Source organism: Apodemus sylvaticus, chromosome 4 (genome assembly GCF_947179515.1).
Source record: "Apodemus sylvaticus chromosome 4, mApoSyl1.1, whole genome shotgun sequence".
In the NCBI taxonomy this organism is placed as follows: Eukaryota; Metazoa; Chordata; class Mammalia; order Rodentia; family Muridae; genus Apodemus; species Apodemus sylvaticus.
Genome location: NC_067475.1, coordinates 33,305,748 through 33,324,138, shown reverse-complemented (window position 1 = coordinate 33,324,138; position 18,391 = coordinate 33,305,748). Strand labels below are relative to the sequence as shown.

The window sequence follows — 18,391 nt, the reverse complement described above, 5'->3', positions numbered from 1 at the left end:
TGATTTTGGCTAATTGTCCCTAGAGTTAAGAATTTTTCACTATCTATAAGTTGAGATTGATATTGATGAAAATACATGAATGTTATAAAAATCTTGAATTGTTGTGGATTGCTATTTGAAGATGAAAAGTCAGACTATTGTTTCATATTTAATGTTTTACTGAGAAGGCAGCCGCCTTTGTCTAGGAAATATGTGTATATGTGTATGTGTGTATATATACATATATATATATATATATATATATATAATGTCAAATCTGATCTAAAATGTGAATTGTGAAGGCTCTTTTGACACCACATTTTATACATACATACATATATATGTAATATATATATATTCAATTCTTAATTGTTTTCTTAGGAAAAATCTTAGGTTCAAAATCCCCAGGGTTTTTTCTCCTTTTTTTTCTTGAAAAAAATGTACATCTCCATAGTTTGAAATATCATTTCAGGGACTTTGCTATATTATTAAATTTCATAAAAGTCTGTGCTTTTCTTGGAACACGGAACTACAGGACTGTACAGTATTTTTCAAGTAAAGAGAAAAAAGAAGAGAAATTGTGTGTGGATGTGCTGGTGCCAAAGAATGGGTCTGTCAGTAGCGATCCTGTGCTTCATTCAGAAGAGCAAGATAAAGCCATCGTTGCAATAGCAAAAGTATTCAGACTGCTTTCTACTCACCCTCAATCAGGTGTGTGTGTGTGTGTGTGTGTGCACATGCAAGTATTTTTAAAAGTTTTTAAAATGCTGTCCCCTTCAATAAGAGACTTGAAAAGGACCCTAAAAACACTGCTTGTTTTTCCACTTAAACATTATTACTGAAAAACAACTACTTTAAAGGAATCAGTAAGCTGTGGGTCTGCTTAGGGAGCATGCATCCTTAGATCTTAATAGTCTTGGTATCGGTCTGGCAGTTCCTCAGAAAACTGGGCATGACACTTCCGGAGGACCCGGCTATACCACGCCTCGGCATATACCCAGAGGATTCCCCTGAATGCAACAAGGACACATGCTCCACTATGTTCATTGCAGCCTTATTTATAATAGCCAGAAGCTGGAAAGAACCCAGATGTCCCTCAGTGGAGGAATGGATACAGAAAATGTGGTATATTTACACAATGGAATACTACTCAGCAATTAAAAACAATTAATTCATGAATTTTTTTAAGCAAATGGTTGGAACTGGAAAATATCATTCTAAGTGAAGTAACCCAATCACAAAAGAATACACATGGAATGCAGTCACTGATAAGTGGATATTAATTAGCCCAGAAGCCCTGAATACCCAAGACACAATTAGCATATCAAATGACTCCCATGAAGAAGTAAGGAGAGGGCCCTGGTCCTAGAAAGGCTTGATCCAGCTTTGTAGAGGATTTCCAGGACAGAAAAAAGGGAGGGGGGTGATTGGAGAATGGGTTGAGAGAAGAGAGCTTATGGGACATATGGGGAGGGGGGAACCGGGAAAGGGGAAAGCATTTGGAATGTAAACAAAGAATTTAGAAAAAAAAGAATAAAAAAAATAGTCTCTGTATCTGGCAGATAGTCTGTTTTGGATGAATTACTTCAAAAATAAAACTAAATTTTTAGGCTAGACGTGGTGAGTCATGCCTTTAATTTGGGCACTGAGAGGCAGAAGCAGGCTGATTTCTGAGTTTGAGGGCAGCTTAGGCTATGGAGTACCAGGACAGCCAGGGCTACACAGAGAAACCTGGTCTAGAAAAGTTAAATAGATAGATAGATAGATAGATAGATAGATAGATAGATAGATAAAATTAAAATTTTTGAAGATGAAGCATCATTTATGAAATTTGGTTCCATGACAGGGCATATCTTATTTCATAGAGCAAAATCTGTATCCTTAAGTATTAACAGTAAATAAATACTAACAGCTTAACACAGGTAGGCACAACCGTAACGAGGCCATTTACCAATCCCATAATAATTTTTGCTTTAAAATACTTTTATAGGTCACATCCAGGCTGATGAAGTACATGGAACAGCGCACCAATCACATGAGTTGCTGAGATGGGAGCCCAGAGCAGCTAAGGACAGGAAGATTCAGCAGAGACGATTGGTCTGAGTACTGGCCGCTTTCAATGCTTTCTTCAAGTGTGTCTGACTTTGTTCATATTTTTACCAGATACCTGGAAACTAGCAGGATCGTTGTGGGACTTTCCTTGGCTTAGATGGTCCACCAGTTTCAATTGGCAATAATCTCTGTCCTAAAAGGACCCACGTGTGAATGGTCAACCACAGTGGAATGGTGGGTAGCCGGTGGATGGACCTGCGCCTGCGCCTGAGCCGTTCCAAGCTCCTCAGACGGACAAAGAAAACCTCTGAAGAATTTTAGGAATCACAGCTGAGCTCTCCCTCACTAATCCTGCATATTTGTATCCTCGAATTGTCTTAAATGTCTAGGAGGTCTATCTTAGAGTTAATAAGCATAAGAGCCGACAACAATTTACTGAAAAGAATCGCTGCCTCCAGTGCTCCACCAGAGCTACGTCACTTGCTGGCACTTCTGCGCTGAGTCATTTAATATGTTGTATAAATGATGAGTTTGATCATGTCGATGATAGTGGTCTGGCCTGCTTTTGCAATATTAAGTTTTAATGTCTTCTGTGCTTGAATATAGAAAAGTTTCTCAATGATTGATTAGAGCTGCTTGCTGGCTATTTCAGAACATTACTTTTAAAAGCCCCGTGTTGACAAAATAATTTATTACTAAAACTCTTGAGATTGCTTTTTGAAACCCAATGAGGACTATGTGATTTTTGAAAGCTATGTTCAGTGGACATTAGTGAACTAAAGAGAGTAAAAATTAAGGCAGTTGTCTTAATATTTAAAGTCTGTTCCTGTCCACGAGCCAGAATGGCTGTACAACCAAAAGCCACCGTAAAAAATATTTGAAATTCCCTGGAGTTTTATTTTCATTTCTTTTACAATACCTGAGCAGTGGGGCTTCTATGAAGAGAATAAAATTATTTAACCCTCAAGTGTAGCCTTGAAAACAATTTGTTTTAAATCAATGAAAAGTTAACATGGGAAAATTTATTTATGTAAGTAAACATGATGATTATGAGGAGGAGGAGGAGGAAGAGGAGGAGGAGGACAGAGAAAAGAGAAACTAAATCAATCATGAGACTTTCCTTCAAAGCAGGATCTCATTTTTTCTGGGAATTTGAATTACCTAGGTAATTATTCCTGAATCCTACCATTCGGACTGAACAGGCAAAGCCCATTTCCAACAGTAAGTTCAGTTAATGTAGTAGATGGCCCAGCGTTACCTGTCCCTGATGTTTTCTCACGTCAATAATAACAGAGTAATTCTGCCGTGTTTTAACTTCCAGGTACTCAGCAAATATGAATTCATCCTTGCAGCACTCCTACCGACGAGGAAGAAAAATTTTAATAAACAAAATATAATAAAAAATAAAATCGTGATTAATTTATTTGAAAGCACCTGTGTAGGACACGCAGCGGAATTAAATTGCATGTTTATATTAATGACATAGAGAAAGGTATCACAGTCTTCTTGTTCATTCTTCCTAGAACAAAAGAATTTGTTAGGAGAAGGGTTTCAGTGGGATAGAAGCAGGGTGGAGGATGGCCGTGGGGGATTGCCAAAATAACCAAAGTTCATTCTAGAAGCATGAGAAGTTGTCCAAAAAAATAGAAACAAATAATCAGAATAATTATTAATAATATTAATAATTGTTAATAATAAATAATAGAAAAGTAGAAATAAACAGGAAACTTCCCTGAGGTTCGTCTTTCAAGTGTCAATATGTCATAAATAGGTATTTTCTCAGTCCATGTTCCTGTTATTCTCCTCCCTTGATCTATCACCTCAAAACTTAGCTTCTAGCTAATTTTGAAACTGAAACTGAAGGAATTAATTAACAAGGGCTTCCCGAGATTTATAGCCTTCAGCGACATTTGTTTCCATAAAGGACAATACCAGGGAACTGGAGCCCCCTTAGGAGACAGCAGTGTGTCCCATCTCCACTGGTCTAAGTCAGGCTGCATCTTTAGGGAAGCCGTGCTCAGTGACAGTCCTCTGCCTCCCTGCGGTGGCCCTGGTCAGTCCCCAGGTCGCTCTCCGCTCTCCCGTACCGCGGGGTGCGGCCTCAGCGCTATCCCCGGTGCATTCCACCTTTGCAGGGCGCCTTTCTCTGGCCTGCGCCTGTGTGGTGTGGGCCCAGAAAGAAGGATGCGGATGGAAGGGAGGACGGTTCCCCGGGAGCCCGGGGTGGGCAGAGGACCAGAAAGATCAGTCTCTGCTGAGCGCTACATCGCTAGAGAAGGAGACAGTAAACCTTCAGAAGTTCCTCCTACAATAATTTCACAGGAGGCAGAAAGACGCTGGAGGAGAGGGCTTCACGTTAAAAGTGGCCAAGTCCATCTGGTCTTCGCGTCTTTGTTCTTTAAAGTAGAATAACTCCTTCACCGCACCCACCACGCTTCAGCTCAGAGACCACAGGGTCCACCTCCATCTGCAACGCATTGGAAGCCTTGGCACTTCGCGCACAAATCCAAACAGAAGTAAGCGTTGAGGACAATTGGATGCGTAGCTGCCAAGTCTGCTTAGCTAGTTTGGCTCAGCCCTTGCTCAGTAGTAAAAAGAAGCAGACAGCGTTTGGGTTTGGCAAGGTCACTGTAAAGTCCTTAATTTGCCACTAGAGGCTGCTCTGAAGTCTTAATATGAAGTCTGATGTAGTGAGAAGAAACCCTCCCTCTCCTAGTTAGGAACTTGGAAGTCTGGGAGTGGTACTAGTTTGCAATTCTCATGGAGATATTTGATTCCCACAAAGAGCCTTTTGGCTTTTTTTTTCTTTCTTCTCTTTCTTCCTTCCTTCCTTCCCTCCCTCCCTCCTTTTTGTTGTTTTTTTTCTTTCTTCTCTTCCTTCCTTCCCTCCCTCCCTCCTTTTTGTTTTGTTTTGTTTTTGATACAGTGTTTTCTCTGTGTAGCCCTGGCTGTGCTAGAACTCACACTGTAGACCAGGCTGGCCTCGAACTCAGTACCTTCTGCTTCCTGAGTACTGGGATTAAAGGTGTGCGCCGCCGCCACCCCCGCCGCCGCTGCTGCTGCAGCCGCTCTGCTCTTCTTCCTCTCTCTGGTTCATATCAGTGTTGGGTTTCTGTGGGCATCCAAGTAGAAGATAAAGAAATTCTTACTTTTGCCTTATTGCCTCTGTATTTCAAAGAAGTGTAGTGTATACGCCCAGAATGTCTGTGTCCTCTATTACTAAATGTTCATTTTGCTATTAGGAAGAAGCCCTCCTGCATAAAAGGCAGAGTTCATGACCAAAATGCACTATGTCTGTAGCATTTCTTACAAACCATTACGGTGGATTAGGCTGTTCTCGTTCCTCGTCCCCTTTTAAGATAAGGGATACTGAGAAAGGTTTTTTATTCTCTCAAAAAGGCATGATATAATTAGATCTCAAATAAGCAAACACCAGATGACAAAGGGTGAAGATTTATGAAGAGTTCCAGTAGCTGATGGAGACTTCCTCTCTTATTAAAAGCATATTGCGTTCCAGCAAGCGAGACCCACCCCTCCTTGTCAGATGGCAAATGGCTAATCTAACACATGAAACTCACGTGTGCACCGTTTTATGTGCATACTGAATTACTATGCTAGGTGTGTTCTCTTGTTCTAGATCTATTTTGCTTTTGGTCGTTCTAGGGTTTTATTTTAATTATTTATTTTTTGTGCATGAGTGTTTGCATGCGTATGTCTATGGACCACTTGTGTGTCTGATGCCTGCAGAGGCCAGAAGAGCACAACCAGATTCCCTGTAACTAGACAGTTGTGAGATGCCACAGGAGTGCTGGGAATTGAATTCAGGTCCTTTGCAAGATGGCTCTTAACTGCTGACCTATGCTAGGTATTTCCTGTGCCAGTTTTTAATATTTATACCAGTCTGATAAAGTAACTATTACAATCTGTTTTTTTTTTATTTATATGTATGTGTGCATATGGGGTGTACACCTGAGCCTAAGGAACAGTATAGTTTAGCTAGGTGTGATGGCGCACCCCTAGCATTTGGGAGGCAGAGGCAAGTAGATCTAGCTCTGTGAGGCTACCCTGCTCTACATAGCAAGTTCCAGGACACCTAGGTCTAGAGAGAGAGAATCCCTGTTTCAAAACCAAAAGACCTACAGAGTTTCATAGATCACTCACAGCCTGCCTAATGTCCCATACTTCTAGGCTAAGATCCTGAAACACTGATTAGGGGTCATGAGAGGGCAAAGAAAGGAAGAAAACACAGATAGCTTGTACAATGGGGCTGGGATCAGGTGGGATTTCCCAAATGCACAGCATGGAGAAGGGGCTAGCTGGACTTCGGAGAGGGTCTCTGCTGGCAGCGGGTTTAGACTGTAGACACCTGGGAGGAGGGTGCGTGTTTCTGTTTATGTCTGTGTGTGCACAGAAGCCAGGAGAGGGCGCTGTGTATATGTGCACTTCTATTACTCTGTCTATTCCTGTGAGGCCAGATCTCTTCTTGAATCTAGGGCTGATGTTCTCGTGGCTATGCTGGGAGCCAGTAAGTCGCGAACATAGCTGGGACTATTTGCTATGGATGTCATGCCCTCCCTGTTCACTATGTGGATGCTTAGATCTGAACCCCTGTCCTCCTGGCTTCACAGAAAGCACCGTTAACCACTGAACCATCTGTCCAGTGCTGCCCCCCCCCTACACACACACACATACTCACACTTCTAAGGACACTGTGAGAACTAGGAATTAACTCATTACTAACACTTGTAGAGGGGGAAAAATGGAAGAATTTTTCCCAGAGAAAGCTTCCCAGGGATTCAGAGCATTTACACCGATAGTCTAGGGAACTCGAGAGGGAAAAAAAAAATGTGCTGTCTCTAAAAAGCTGGTTGTTGAGTCTTCTTTGTGGATAGCTACACCCTTGCACTGATATTTTACAATTTCGCTATCTCGTTACTGTCAGGTTTATAAAAGACTGGAAGCTGACCAAACAAATGGTGTCATTTAGAGATGAAGACTTTCCCCCAAAGGCCCAAGTGTAAATGCTCAACAGCCAGAGGGTAAATGCTGGAGATTCCTGAGGGCTTGGTCTTCACCAGTGGATTCGTTCATTAATTGATTCATTATTTGATTGCGTTATTGGGAGATGAGTCCTAGTTAGAGGAAATAGAACACAGTGGGGCAGGCCTTTAAAGACTATCTCATCCCTTTCGGCCCACCCCCCTTTCTGTCCCTGCACTGTAAGCCACCTCAGCACATTTTGTAGTGTGTAACATTCTATTTTACCATGCATGGAATCATGGTCTGAAACCATAAATCAAAATAAGTATTTCCTCCTTTTCAAAGTATTTCTCTCGGGCATTTCATCAGAGCAACAAAAGTCTGCCTAGCATAGAAAACTGGCATCTTAAACTTGGGGACACTGATGTGACTACAAGATTCTCAAGGGTTCAAAGTCCTTGATACTGGTTTGTGGGAGGAATTTGGAAAAGTTTGGAGATGTGGACCAGTGGAGACTTAGCATCTGTGAGCTGAGCTTAGAAGACTGTTTCAATGGGTTTTCAGAAGACCACAATAGGAATGGAGACAGTAAAGATGATGCTCATAACACTTTATGATGTGTTCTCATAATGAGAACAAACATTCTGTTGGGAGTTAAGGGAGACACCACGCTTGTCATGTTGTGTCAAAGAATTTGTTTAAATTGTTTTGGTGCTCAAAGATGGCTTGGGAGACTGAGTCTTAAGATGTTATCACCAGTGGGTGTGATGACACATGCCTTCAGTCCCGGCACTTGAAAGGCAGAGACAGAACTTTGACTTCAAGACCAGCCTGGTTCACATAGCAAGTTCTAGGACTACCATAGCTACATAGAGACCCTCTCTCAAAGCAAAAAAGAAAAGGTGGGGGTAGTGGGGAGAAAGAGGAAGGGTGGGAAGGAGGGGCACTGTCTTCTAGTTAATCTGTGGAAGATATTTTGAGGTAGCCCAACATTCAGGTTGTTGCATGAGTATAGTTAGTTGCCCTTACCCAGGTTTAAAATGAAAACTGGGAGTAAAAATCAGAACAGAAAGGTTTGAAAAATCTGGTGTATTTAATCAGAAAATCTGGAATAAAGCTGGAGCTGAAGAGGACATAGTTTCTGACCACATTATTTCACCACCATAAACCACCAAAACCCAAGTCTTTTGCACAGGGACAGTAGAAAAGATACTTTGAAGATTATTTTTGAAATTGGCCAGACTCAACCCATTTCCAACTCAAGAGTGTTAAAGAAGAAAGTCTATCCCTTGAGAACAGAGTATCTCTGTTGGGTACCTCGCTTGAATGGTCAATGCCTAAGAAGTTGTTTCTTCAGGATCCACATCACTATGTCCAACTGCCTGGGTATTCAGAGGTCACTAAGGCCACAATCCAAGTGAATCTGTTTATTAATTGAGCTGATGAAGATCTTGTCATTGTTTGTGTGAGGCTAATATTGTTGATAATGAAGAGCTCAAGAGTTGTGAAGTCATGGAGGCTTCCTCCTAGTTTTCAAAGGAAGGCCAGGCAATGTATGTCAAGGCCAGGATTCCTTTAAAGTAGCCCAGAGGAGGGTGATACAGGAGAGTGATTAGAATGAGGACAAGGATGTAATAGAGACTCCCAAGGAAGTAGAAATGTCAGGGATGTGGACTATCTACCAAGGAAGACAGCCAGAGAGGAGAGGAGCACAGGGAAAAACCCGTAGTGGTAGAACTGTCTAGCCCTGTGGAGCACACAACATGCTTCTGTGTGCTCTGGGTACTGGCCTGTAGGATTTAATGTTTGTCCTTCTGTGTTTTAGCATTGCTTTGATCTCATCTTTATTTTCCTATAACCCAGTTATTCACTTTTAGAATGACAGCATTGGCATCTATACTGGCTGGTTTTGTGTGTCAACTTGCCACAGGCTGGAGTTATCACAGAGAAAAGAGCTTCAGTTGAGGAAATGCCCCCATGAGATCCATCTATAAGGCATCTTCTCAATTAGTGGTCAAGAGGGGAGGGCCCCTTGTGGGTGGTGCCATCTCTGGGCTGGTATTCTTGGGTTCTATAAGAGAGCAGGCTGAGCAAGCCAGGGGAAGCAAGCCAGTAAGAAACATCCCTCCATGGCCTCTGCATCAACTCCTGCTTCCTGACCTGCTTGAGTTCCAGTCCTGACTTCCTTTAGTGATGAACAAAAATGTGGAAATGTAACCTGAATAAACCATTTCCTCCCCAACTTGCTTCTTGGTCATGATGTTTGTGCAGGAATAGAAACCCTGATTAAGACAGCATCTCTTTGACATCACACATTGTGCATATATAAATTGTTTAATTTTGCAGAGACTCACAACTTACCTGACTTGAGTCTTGGCAGAGAACTTGTATCTGGACATTCAAACAATATTGAAAGTGTTTAGGTTTGGGGACTCTTGGAGAAAGAATAATCACATTTCTGCATTGAGATAGACATGAACCTTGGGGAGAATTTTATGATTTAGACATGAAATGTGACCCCCCTATTCCCACTGCTGCCACTGCCGCTGCCACCAAAGGCCCAAATGCTCAAGACTTGGACGCTAGCTGATGGGATTTGGGCAAGTATTTGGACCACATGGGTACCACCATCACAGTGTCTATCACAAACAGACCTGCTTTACTGTATGCTATCAGCTCAGACATTCTGCCTTGCCAAAAGTAATGGAGCCAAGTGATTGTGGACTTAGACCTCTGAAACCATGAGCCAAAGTAAATCTTTCCTCCTGTTAAATTATTCCCCTCAGGTGTTTTGTCACAGCATCAAACCTTTGGGTAAAGTCAAAGATGTAATTCAAACAGATCAAGTGTCATGTAATGTCAAAGCACACATACCAGGTTTTGTCATGTCTAAGTTGTGCTCATGAGTGACACCCAAGTAAAGTACCTCTTCCCTTTAATGCCAAGATGAAAAATAGAACGTAAAAAAATCTTAGCTTGGAAATCAAGACTAAGATGTAGGGTATTTTCTGGGGCAGTAATTTGAAGCATGAAATCAGTGTGTTAAAGTTTAAAGATTAGATTTCAGTTGAACACTTGGGCTTAGACATATAATAAACCCAGCCTAACTAAGACCATGGGGGATCTCATGGTATTCTGTTGTGCTTTAATTTGTGAGTACACACTTTAAAGTTTTAGCTAAACTTTGGTATTTTATTGACTAATCTTGGTTGACTTTAGAGTATAGTTTATCATTTACATTTAAAAGAAAGACCAAAATCACAGCCTTTTAATTACCTCAAATTATGGCCCTGTCTGTCTATTAGAGGCTTTGTTAAACTTTTATGGCTTTCTCCTAGATAAATTGCAAGCTTGAATGTTTTGAAAAGTTGGAACATCATTTCTCGTTATAATGTGAGTAAATATTTTACAAAATCATACATTTATTTGAGCCTTTATCGATCTCTACATTTGAACCTTTAACACCGTGGGTGAGAATCGGTCACACTGCTCAGGCATAATCATCGTTACAATTTTAGCACAAGATCCTTCAATTAGAGATCATATTCAATTGATCTGGAAATGTTAATTGCAAAGATATATTGACTAAAGTTATAGATTATGTGTTACTTTATCAAGAATTGTTTATCAAGTTGTTTAATTTATTTCTTCTAAAAGAAGAAGAAATGGCCAAGGAGGACGCTTAACCACATTTTTATAAAGCTTTTTACAAAACTGAAGTCCTCTTCTGTGTCCTATAACTTGGGAGAATTTACTAATTGTTCTATGCATCAGAGCAAATGGATGTAGAATTATTTATGTGGGACACCCTTACTTTTGCACAACTTTTAGAGTGATTTCTATCTAGACAGGTGCCTTGAAACTTTTCTAAGTATTTTCCAACATGGCCTCTAGCTCATCAAGTTATTAAAGTCACTGGGATAAATACCTGTTTTCAAAGTCATTTTGGTTTGATAAAACTTACTAAACTGCCATTAAAATAATATTGTAGAAAGATTTTTCTGAAGAATGCATTTTTCCATTTTGATATTCTGAACTTGGCTTTATGTTATGAATTAACCCTGTACTTTTGCACCATCCCTTTGACTTTCTGTACAACTGTTTCCATAATTCACTACTGAGTTTCGATGATTACTCACCCCAGGAAATGTAGTTTTAGCAGACTGGTGAGATCAAAGCCCTATTAGGATGGGATCAAAGTGAGATCTTAGGTGAGTGCCAATAGCTCTTTAGAGAAAATCTGTGGTAAAGATACTGCAAGACCTGAAAAGGATGTCAAGAAAACTTTGTTGTTTTATTTTTTTCCTTTTGGAAGAATAATGATCCGTTTCTCTACTGGTACAAAGGGGAGATGAAAATCAACTATTATGTGGGATATTTGACAGAAGAGAAAGAATGCCTTGTGGAATGCAACAAGGAGGGAGCCAAGCACACACGTGGAAGACATTGCCCATGCTCTTAAGAAGGCACTGGCCTATCACGGGTGCAGTTCTCTGCCCAGCCTGCCACTGGCCATCCTCCAGTGACTTTTCTTTTGAAATACTAAAGAAAGTAGTCAAATGAGAAAAAATTATAGAAGCCACTCTAGTTGAAGGGATACTGGTTAGCTGACATGCCTGGAAAAGAAGAAAACAGTTATTATTTAAAAAAAAATCTATATTGCACACATCTTTATGCTTGGACTGTATGCTGAGCTAAGAACACTAGAAGATCATGTTCTTTTACTTGGATAACGTTACATTCCAGAAAAGAGTGTGGATTCAGGGAAATACAATCTGGCTTCGCCATTGACTGCCTTTCTCTTTCTCACTGAAAAGTAGCATACTGTAGGATTTAAATAAATGGAGGGGGGAAAGGTACCTGTCATTAAAATAAAAATTCTCCCTGGGCATTTCAAAACACTTGCTTTAGTATGACACGTGGCAGAACGAATCCGCCAGTCTTTGAGGCTATGAGCTCTTGTTTCAATGTGTCTTCCTTCTGTCCTTTCTGTGCTATTTGCTTCTTCAGGGGAAGGGAGTTCCTTCACTTGGTTTTTTCATGGAATTTCAATGCTTGCTAGACTGTTTTAATGATAACAAAATAACATTACTCTCAGCTACAACAACCCCACCTCCTTAGCCTCTGTTACAATTGGGACCTCAAATGCACCCCACAAATGCATATATTGCAAGCTTGGTCCCAGACTACTTTCTGGAGGTGGGACCCAGTTCCAGGATGCAGATCATCGGGATAAACCCTTGAAGAGGATCTTGGGATCCTGACCACTAGGAGGTAAGTAGCCTCCTCCACCAAACCTTTCTGCCTTGTTGTTATGCCTTACCACAGGCCCCAAAACAACCAGGCCAGATGACCAAGGACAGAAACAGGGAACCAAAATAAATCTCCTTTTAAGTAGATTTTTCAACTATGCTGTGAAGCAGTGGAAAGCAGACCAACAAACCGTCTCTGTTGGTTTTCAAATAGAGGGAAAAACAAATGACTGTGCTTTTCCTAATAGGAAACTAATTATTGGCAAAAAAAAAAAAAAAATGAAGTGATTCATTGTATTCACACGTGGGTTACAGTGGTGATCATAACAGCGTTCTCACCTCCCTTTCATTCTCTCCTCCACCCCTCCTGCCATTCTTCCTCCCATCAGTGCTTATGGTAGCCTCCAGATTTCTTTTCCATAGAATTTGTCATATAGTTGTGTGTGTATGTGTGTGTGTGTGTGTGTGTGTGTGTGTGTGTGTGTGTGTGTGTGTGTTTCTGTTGGAAAATAATAGTCTTTCTTTGGAGGGCCTTTTTCACTGAAATCGAAAAAAATAACTCAATTTAAATTAGCTTAAATGTAGAGATTTACAGGCTTACATATTTCAAATATCAAGGGTATGTCTATATGGTAATGGGCAGCATGATCTAGAATCAGTGCAGAATAAGGTGACCAGACTCTGGCTAAATTGTATGACTGTGTTTTCTTTTGTTTATTTTTTGATGTGCATTTGGACTAATACTCACTTTTTCGCTACTTTGAGTACCACTTCTCTGAATATCCACGTATAAGAGTCTGGCCGGGTAGTGGCTGTGCATGCCTTTAATCCCAGCACTTGGGAGGCAGAGCCAGGTAGATCTCTGTGAGTTTGAGTCCAGTCTGGTCTACAGAGCAAGTTCCAGGACAGCCAAAGCTACACAGAAAAACCCTGCCTCAAACAACAACTGCAGAGTTTTTGTATAAGTATGAACATTTTTCCTGGAACTATTCCTAGGACTAAAATTCCCTCATTTGGTGACTACATTTAACATTTGCAGAGCTGGGGAAGTCAGTGTTGAAGACATCTCAGGGACACCTATCAATCAATAGAAGTATACAGAAGTCAAACATCAGGGATGACACTAACTGAAATACCCCAGAAATGGGAGAGAGAATCTGTAGAGAACATATCCAGAGGTTAGGCACGGCCCCCCAGTTGAGGGATGAGGTCAATTACCCATCTCAAAAATTTTAACCCAGAATTCCTCCTGTCAAAAGGAAGTGCAGGAACAGAGTAGAGCAGAGACTGAAGGAAAGGCCATCCAGAGATTGCCCCACCTAGGGATTCATCCCATCTGCAGAGACCAAACCCAGACACTATTGCTGATGTCAAGAAGTGCTTGCTGACAGGAGCCTGGTATGGTTGTCCCCTGAGAGATTCTGCCAGAGCCTGACCAATACAGCTATAGATGCTCACAGCCAACCATTGGACTGAGCATGGGGTCCCCAATGGAGGTGTTAGGGGAAGGACTAAAGGAGATGAAGGGGTTTGTAACCCCATAGGAAGAACAACAATATTAACCAACCTGAACCTCCAAAACTCCCAGAGACTAAACCACCAACCAAAGAATACACATGGAGGGGCCCATGGCTCCAGCTGCATATGTAGCAGAGGATGGCCTTATCTGGCATCAATGGGAGGGGAGGTCCTTGGTCCTGTGAAGGCTCAATGCCCCATCATGGGGAAATTCTAGGTTGATGAGGCAGAAGTGGGTGGGTGGAGCACCCTCATAGAAGCAGTGGGGAAGGGGGTAGATAGGGGTTTTCTGAGGGAAAACTTGGAAGGGGGATAACATTTGAAATGTAAATAAATAAAATAACCAATAAAAAATTAAGAAAAAAAGAAATCGAACATCATCCTGGCTCTTTTTCTCCTTACCACAAGGAACGGTCTTGCTCCACATCCCTTAAATGTCCATGAATTATTTTTTTTTACAATTTATTGATTTGCTTATTAATTTTGTATGTATATACACACACAGGTATATGTTTTGTGTGTTCTTGCACATGTCATGATGCATGAGTGAAGTCAGGAGCCTCCCCAGATTTGTTTCTCTTTTTGTTACACAGGTTTCAGGACAGACTTCTAACATTGGTCTTCTGTACAAGAGCTGTTACTTATTGAGCTATTTTGCCAACCACCCTTTGAATTTTTTTTTATTAATCTGAGTTCACTTTTTAATTTTTAACTAAACATTTTATATTATTTCATTTTATTTTTCTTCTAGTATGTTATGTTCCCTTTTAATAGTTTTCATTACTTTTTTATTGCCATTATGAAACATCACAACCAAGACAACTTATTGAAGAAAAAGTTCATTTGGGTTTACTGTTCCAGGGGGTTCAAGTCCATGATGGTGAAGTGGAAGCAGCAGTGACAGGCATGATGGCATAAATTGGAAAGAGGAGACTGAAAAGGGCCTGAGTGAACTCTCAAAGCCTACCTCCAATGCCACACCTCCTCCAACAAGGCCACACCTCCTCCAAGGCTACACCTCCTCCAACAAAGTCACACCTCTTCCAACAAGGTCACACCTCCTCCAACAAGGCCACACCTCCTCCAAGGCCACACCTCCTCCAACAAGGCCACACCTCCTCCAACAAGGCCACACTTCTAAGCCTTCCCAGACAATACCACCAACTGATGACCAAGTATTCAAATGCCTGTGGTGGTTTTTCATTCAAACCACCACAGCTCCCATATTCGAAAGCTGGTTAGAATCAAAACAGAATCTTTGTGTAATGGGGGTGGGGGGACCCTGGTTCATCAGTCTGTACCAGTCAAGGTTTATTTGCAGTATTTGCATATGAAGAACAAGAAGGAATTCAACAGAGGGAATGAAGAATGTGCCTACCATTCAAGGGACTTCAGTAGAACAAGGAGGTGAGTGCTGGCCTCTTTACACCCAACTCTTTCTGATCCAGAAATAAAAACAACTAATATCACCCAGAAATGAGCAAATTGGGGGTCACAACTGTAATGCCCTGACCGCAGACGTGTTAAGCGGGGAGGGAGGGTCCTTCGGAGGCTGCCTGCTCAAGCCTGCCTTTTCTCCTCAGTGTCACAGGAAGAGTGGCTCCTTCACTGATTGCCTTCCAAACTTTGCGCAGGTGGACATCAGCCGTGGACCCTGAGCTGCGTGGAGACTCAGAGTCCATCATTCCTGCCCTGGGTGACCCAGGCTAACGGACAACATCTAACCGATCTTGAAATCGTGTGCTCTTTAACTGTCATGAGGGCATGAATATTTTACTTTTATCTGTTGCGATTTAATATTCAAGGGTATTCTAAAGGAGTGTCTGATCGGAACCCTGGCTCTGGAGCCAGTCAGCATCCTTTCTGCCCTCTTTGCCCCCGACCTCCACCCCAAGCTCATTTCCTCCATTACTGTTTCAAAGCCACTTGTTGATCTCAGGCACTGGAAGTATGGTAGCGGGGTATGTGGCCTAGGGCCTATGATGTCAATAAATTGAAAGATGGCATTTTGTGTTGTGTACCTATGCCCCAAATTCTCAAACCAGCCCTGAATTTTCCAAGTAAATTTAGATTTTTCTAAATGGAACAGATGAGAAAACAGGAATTCTGTCTGAACTGCCATTGTGATCGATCGGACATCAAGTGCCACAATCAACAGACCCTGACCACCAGCTTCTATGAAACTAATGTCTTCTGTCCAGTCACCTACATAAATTAAAATTTTTATTTATTAATTTAGTATATGTGATCATGGGCACATACACATCTACACACCCCCTACAAACACATACCCCCCCCCACACACACATACACACACACACACACACCATACACCACAGCACATGTCTGGAGGTCAGAGGACAATCAGCAGGCTTGGGCTCTCTCCTTCTACCCTGTGGAGCCTAGGAATGGGACATAGGTTGTCACCCTGAGCCTTCTCACTGGTCTACATATATATTTTTTATCAGTGGTATTCTATATAGGTTTAGGTTTAAAGGTTTATATGTAACATTTATCTACAAGAAGACATATCTTCAGATATGCAGCTGTGCTTAGGGGACAACCGTTTTCTCCATTTTCACACTTTTGCTTCTAGGGAGGGCAAGGCTAAATTTAAAACTGCCTTCTCTCCTTCCTGAAAAGTTTCCAATTACTTTCACTCTTCCCTATAAAAAATCCATGGAGCACAGTTAAGCGCCCCATGCCCACAAATTTCATAGCGCATTTGAAGGAAACTTGGCATGCATCAGGAGAGACAAAAGAGTATCATGCGTGACCAAGGTCAGGCTCTTGAAGCATACTTGTAATGGGCTAAATTATTTGGTGAATGCTGCTGGCACATTCACGCAGGAGAAAGGTGACACTGGGAAACAATGTGTTTTTCAAGGTAATAATTTAAATTTATTTTTTTTTTAAAAAAATGCAGCATCATTTGATTGCTTCCATAAGACCAAAGGCAACAGTCAGTCATTTCTTTGGCTCATTCATTCAATCCTTGAGCAAAACTTAAGCCAAGGTTACTTTGGTAGGATTTAAAGCAGTGAGACATTTGTGAATAAAATGATATTAGGTCTATGTAATTCTGAATAATAAAATAAAGATTAAGATGGCAATTCGTCCTGCAAGTACTGGTATTTAAACTTTAAAAATCAATCAGAGAGAAGATTAAGTGGTGTTTCTTTAGTACTAAAAATGTAAAGCTAGGACCAAATTGCTCTATTTTCACAGATTTAAGATACAAGGAATGATATTTAAAGACATTAATGTGACTATTAAACCCTTCAGTTTATAAAGACATTCCTATGAAGTACACTTAGCAGAAATCCCTGAGTATATTAAATACTCTATTAGTATCTTCCTTCAAAAACAAAGAAGAATAATTTAAAAGCTTTGCGAGACATAAATACAGTACTTAGCAAAAGCAGAACTAGTTTCGAAGGCTCCCTCTGCAGTCTGTCAAACAGGCCACCTCAGGCGCCATGGTGCAGCGGAGGCACAGAGGAAACGCCGTATGTATGCGTCCTACGGCAAGCCAGCGAACCACTCACTGATGGCCTGCCTGTTCGCTTGCAGCCACGCGATGTTGTTCCTCACGGTTTCCAACACTTGCTCTCTAGGCTGTGCTCCAGCACCGGCATCCGGATATCTTTCAAAAAAGCTCTGCATCTAGAAAAGGCAGGGGAAGCAATTAGAAAAACCATCCATTCAAAGCCCACTTCTTCAGGAGTTTCATTTAGAAACTAGCTTTGTTCATTCTTATGGGGGGGAGGGGATTTGTTGGATGGCATCTCCTGGGGTAGCATTCAGAGTGTTCCTGCCAGGCTCATGAGCAGTCACTCCTCATTGGGCCCCGATGAGCTTGTTCAACCACAAGAGGCATTGATCAGGAAGGAGGTCACCATGCTGTGATTAGGATGCCCACTTCTGTGGATTTCCCTATTGTCTGCCCATTTACTAAAGTGTTCTGTAGACATTGTGGCCTGTGATGTGATAATTTTCCTCCAGCTTCTACTCTAGGAGTCTGCAGAGTTTCATATACTTTCATTTCCTGAAGACTTAACAGAAAAATTTCTCTTCAACAAAGTTCTGTACTCTCTCCTACCCACTCTTCCCAGGTCACCCCGAAAACTCGGCCAGAATATTACTGCCATTTTCAAAAATAAGTATGACTTTGTTTCTTAACATATGCAAGAATCGAAACAATTCAATATCTAATACACAGACGTGGAAACTTCATGACATCTCTGTCATACACTGACTTTTTTCCCTCTTTGCTGGACTTTCAGAGATTTGGTATTAGTTTCAAACATCTCAAACTCTCAATTCTGAATGGACTCAATTTCAACCAGCTTATGTCAGAGTCCCAGACGGCCACCTGGATAGGGAAGACACTTCCATGAGCCAGTACCAACCTTCCCAGGCCTTATGTTTCTCAGTTTTTAAACCTCATTATTTCTTTGTCATTTGAGTCATTTTTTTTCAGGTCAGAAAAAAAGCAGTGTATAATTAATTAGATATAAGGACTTTTTTCCCCTTCTTGCAGCTGGGATTTGACTAGAGAAAAGTTGAAGTTGTTCCTTCCTGGACAACAGACAGGACTCTGCCTCCAT

At 41.3% G+C, this 18,391-nt stretch overlaps 1 protein-coding gene across 1 annotated transcript in view; it reads right to left on the bottom strand.

Annotated features, from left to right (window-relative positions):
• Positions 1-16,657: 16,657 nt before the first annotated feature.
• Enpep (glutamyl aminopeptidase) overlaps positions 16,658-18,391 on the bottom strand; it is a 69,465-nt gene continuing 67,731 nt past the window's right edge. The window contains exon 20 of the mRNA XM_052179266.1: positions 16,658-17,447. Coding sequence (XP_052035226.1) covers positions 17,304-17,447 — 144 coding nt within the window. The 3' untranslated portion in view covers positions 16,658-17,303. The remainder of the gene's footprint in view (positions 17,448-18,391) is intronic.